At 49.6% G+C, this 4,682-nt stretch overlaps 1 protein-coding gene across 1 annotated transcript; it reads right to left on the reverse strand.

Annotated features, from left to right (window-relative positions):
* Positions 1-202: 202 nt before the first annotated feature.
* Positions 203-4,267, reverse strand: LEP (leptin). Its single transcript, XM_003407251.4, has 2 exons — positions 3,528-4,267; positions 203-596 (listed from the first exon to the last, which is right to left on the reverse strand). Exons 1-2 carry the CDS (start codon positions 3,669-3,671, stop codon positions 237-239), a joined length of 504 nt encoding a protein of 167 aa, XP_003407299.1. The 5' UTR covers positions 3,672-4,267; the 3' UTR covers positions 203-236.
* Positions 4,268-4,682: the final 415 nt, after the last annotated feature.

Raw genomic sequence — 4,682 nt, forward strand, 5'->3', positions numbered from 1 at the left:
TGCTGGATGGGCCTCCCTTCCCGGTGAGCATGGGATCATGTATATATATCTTTGGTTTCAAGCAACATACCTCGGAGTCTTATGCCTTTGGCAGGGTAGCTTAGAGGAGTGAGAGAGAATGGACTAGAGTCCTAGATCAGGGAAGTCCACACAAGCTTGCTTCTCCTGGAGACACATGGGAGCTGGGGCTTCTCCCCTTGATGCTAGGCCTTGGGGGAAGAGAGGCCAACTGCGTTTCAGCACCCAGGGCTGAGGTCCAGCTGCCGCAGCATGTCCTGCAGAGACCCCTGCAGCCGGCTCAGGGCCACCACCTCTGTGGAGTAGAGTGAGGCCTCCAGGACACCACCCAGGCTCTCCAAGGTCTCCAGGCCACTGGCCCTGGGGAAGGGGCAGCTCTTGGATGCAGCCAGCAGGTGGAGAAGGTCCCGGAGGTTCTCCAGGTCGTTGGCTATTTGGATCACATTTCTGGAAGGCAGACTGGTGAGGATCTGCTGGTAGATTGCCAATGTCTGGTCCATCTTGGACAAATTCAGGACAGGGTGGAGCCCAGGAATGAAGTCCAATCCGGTGACCCTGTGTTTGGAGGAGACGGACTGCTGTGCAGAAGGAAGAGGGAGGGTGAGAGCTCAGCAAGGAGGGGAGAAATCAATCCTGCCGGGCCCTAGGGCCTTTCCCACGAGGTAGAGGGTCATACCTCCTTCCCCTTCCTTGTCAACCCAGATCCTGATTTCCTGAGCCCAGGTGACTGCTGAGCCTCTGGCCAGCCTCACAGACTCCTGTCTTCCTGCCCTTCCCAAACCACCCTGCCCTTCACTCACAGGCCAACCTTCTTAAGTCCTTCCCTTCTCTGAGTGGTCTCTGCTGAAGAACCCCCAGGAGTCCCTGTTTCTTATTTAGCTCCAAACCAGATGCCGTCAAGTCAATTCTGACTTATGGCAACCCCATATACTACAGAGTAGAACTGCTCCATAGAATTTTCTTGGCTGGATTCTACTGAAGCAGAACGCCAGGCTTTTCTTCCACGGTGCCACTAGGTAGGCTTGAACCACCAACCTTTAGGTTTATAGTTGAGCACAAACCATTTGCACCAGCCAGGGACCTTTATTTAGCTCCAAGGTCCTCCCTAAACCCCCACGCTACCACCTTCATCCCCGGTCATCCTCATTCCCTTCCACCCTGTGCAGACTCCTCCCTCCCAGTCAGGTTCTCTCTGCCCAGATCTCCATGCAGTTTCACCTCATTAGGGATCAAAGCTGTACCCCCTGCAAGTGCCCTGCCTCCCCTTCTCTGCTCCCATAACTCCAGGTACCAGGAGAGCTTCTCCCTTCCTAACTGCCCACAAGTGACATACTCTGGATCCATCATGAGCAGCCTTGATGAAGGACTGTTCTGAAAGCAAGGAGACTTAGGAGTTCTTCTCTATGAAATGTCCAAAACTGTATTTGCTTCTGAGCTGTCCCTGCTTCTGGACATCTAGCTTCTCCTGGGCTTCCCAAGGCAACTGTTGGACACCCACAGTGGCCAGGAGATGCAGAGGCCTTCGGATGGCTCCATGCAAGATGAACAAGCTGGGGGCCACCAAAACCCACAAGTGCAAACTCTGCTGAGGGCACACACTGTTCTGGGCCCCATGGGGGTGGGGTGTTCTCACCTGCTTTACCTAACTTAGGAGTCCCTAGTACAAATGGTTAACATGGCTGCTAACCAGAAGGTTGGAAATTTGAGTCCATCCAGAAGTGCCTCAGAAGAATGGCCTGGTGATCTATTTTTGAAAAATTAGCCTTTGAAAACTCTACAGAGTGCAGTTCTACTCTGATACACACGGGGTCTCCATGAGTCACAGTTGACTCAATGGCCGCTGGTTGGTCTGCTTATCTAACTTAAGTCTCCTAGCAACTTTGTGAAAACTGTATTATATTTCCATTTTCTCAGTGATGAAACTAGGGCTTTGAACTGGTTGTGCCCGGTTCAGTCATGGCCATTGCAGTGAAGCCTGAATGGATCCGAATTTTTAAAATGTGGGTGAAGCAGAACAATAAGTAGAAGGGGAAAAATTATGTGGTAAAGCCCTCCTAGAAACTTAATCTTCCTTTTAGAAAACAAAGGTAGTATGCGCATTGCATCATAACCAAATCTCTTCCTGCAGAGTCTGACACAGCGGTGCCCTGCTCAAAGATGGTGGCTGAGGCGGCTGACTGTGCCACTTTGAACGTGTGTTGCTCTTCACAATCCTGGCAATAATCCAGTCTCCTGCATTGGGCTCCTGAAAGGGCTCACTACGCCTCTTCTGAGTCTCCCATTCCAGGGCTTCGACCCATAATTTTTCTGGTTCTGCTTATTGTGGGCGCTTCACCCAAATTTTAAAAATTCAGGTCTGTTCCGATTTTACTTTGTCGGCCGTGACTGAGCCAGTTCAAGCCGGTTTGAAGCCCTGGATGAAACCAAGGCTTAAAGACATCAAGAAACTAGTTTAAGATCTCGCAGACAGAGAACAGAAGTATGAAGATTCACACTTAGCCACGGGCGTCGAACCGATCCCGACTCATAGCGACACTGTAGGACAGAGTAGAACTGCCCCACAGGGTTTCCAAGGCTGTAAATCTTTACAGAAGCAGACTGCCACATCTTTCTCCCCCATCCCACCATCCACTGGTGGCTTCAGACTGCCAACCTTTTGGTTAGCAGCTGAGCACTTAACCACTATGCCGCTAGGGCTCCTCTCATGCTTAGTCTTCTTAATTCCAAATATAGACTTTATCTGGGAAATGGCTGAAGGTTTAGGCCTGTTGACCCCAGAGAAAACACCGTTGTAGGGGAAAGAGCTCAAAAGCTGTTTGCAAATACGTAGAGGGTAGCAGATGAGAGAGGTAGGCCCCTTCTTTTCTGTGACCTTGGAAGCCAGCACTAGCAGTAATGGGAAAAGGTTTGTAGGGCCAGAGTTCAGCTAAAACTAGGAGAAACGGCCAATGACAAGTGTACTCTAGAGACGGGATGGGGGGTACATGGTGAGGTCCAGGGAGGATGCTGCTGGGGGCCACCCATGGGAAGTAGGACCTTTATGGCTCCCTCTGGTTTGGCCACTAGGATTCAAGGAAACCAAATTAGAGAGAAGAGGAGTGAAAAGGCAGGAGACAGAGGGGGGAGGAGGTTATTGATGAAGCAGTGAGGTGTCAAGGCCACCACAGACTTTACGTGTCACTGTGCCTGCCTCTGCTAACCTCTGAGTGCAAACAAGCACGTGTGGCCCATAATGTCAGAGAGTCGTGTGATTTTTAACGGAAACGTGGCAAAGTTAAATGTTTTCAGGGTGGCTTAAAATGATGACCGCTTACACCTGAATCCCAGCAGGCAAACAGCTGAGAGGACAACCAGAAAGAGCGGAGCCTTGTGCTTCCAGCAGGTGCCTGGCATTTCGGAGGTGCTCAATAGATATTTCTTGAACAATCTGGTTCCAGCCCTGCTGGGAGCCAGTGCTGGGCTGGGGTAACTCAAGATCATTGGGCGTGGGACCCCCAGACTGTCCCTACCGTGTGTGAAATGTCACTGATCCTGGTGACAATGGTCTTGATGAGGGTTTTGGTGTCATCTTGGACTTTTCGGATGGGCACAGCTTGAATGTAGGCCAGAGAAGGCCAAAGCCACAGGAGGTGGCACAGGGCTCCACACCGCATTTTCCTCCCCAGGATGTGCTTCTTGGGCCTGAAAATAGAAGGAACCAGACATTGCAAGGGCTGGCATCTCAGAACACACCCATGTGCTCTGTCAGCAACCACATGACTGGATGTGGATAACACGAGATTCGCGTTCTGTCCTGGCTACCTTCTCCTCAAAGCCAAAGACAATTCATTATCTAGAAATATGTCAATGAAATGCTTCCTCTTGGAAAGAGGCAAGGCCTGATCAATAAAACCACAGGCAGTATCCTGTAGACTACAGAGCAGTAAGCCAGGGCGCGATCAGGTGGAAGCTGTGGTGACGATGTGGACTTGATTGCATGGCTCAAGGTAAAGAGAAGAGGCTTTTAAGGTCTGGTCTGAATCCAGTCATTTTTTAGCTGTGTGGTTTTAAGTGTATGATGTAACAACTAACCACTCCACCTCATCCCCTGTAATATACCCATCTTCCAGATTTATGAGGACCAAATTAGATAATGCACGTGAGAGAGCTTTAAAAGGTGTGAAAGTTACCCAATTATTACCCTATTGTTAAAGATTATGTTTCTTGGCTTCTCCATTCCTCTCTCACTGCAGCTGCCAATAGGTCCATGACTGCTTTCACCACTTGCTTTATTGCTCCCTTTCTGTCCCACTGGGAGCAATCTGAATTCAACCAGCATTTATGGAGGGTCCAGTGATATGTCAAAAACAGTGGCAAACCAAAAAGAAAAAAACCCATTGCTGTCGAGTTGATTCTGACTCATAGCAACACTATAGGACAGAGTAGAACTACCCTATAGGGTTGCCAAGGGGCGACTGGTGGACTTGAACTGCTGACCTTTTGATTAGCAGCTGTAGCTCTTAACCACTATGCCACCAGGGCTCCAATACAGTGGTTGGTACCAAGAATATAATGGGGAACAACATTACAAGTGGCTTACAGTTTAATAGGAGAGACAAGTCAACGGACAATTCCAATACAGGAAGAGAGAGCTTTACTAGAATTACAAGTATGAGATATCATGG

Source organism: Loxodonta africana, chromosome 8 (genome assembly GCF_030014295.1).
Source record: "Loxodonta africana isolate mLoxAfr1 chromosome 8, mLoxAfr1.hap2, whole genome shotgun sequence".
In the NCBI taxonomy this organism is placed as follows: Eukaryota; Metazoa; Chordata; class Mammalia; order Proboscidea; family Elephantidae; genus Loxodonta; species Loxodonta africana.

What these genes read in the sequence shown, in the direction of transcription:
- LEP (XM_003407251.4), bottom strand. Translation starts at nt 3,671, where the DNA reads ATGCGGTGTGGAGCCCTGTGCCACCTCCTGTGGCTTTGGCCTTCTCTG. An exon ending in TCAGTGACATTTCACACACG is followed by an intron (nt 597 to 3,527) that starts GTAGGGACAGTC and finishes CCTTCTGCACAG; the next exon opens with CAGTCCGTCTCCTCCAAACA.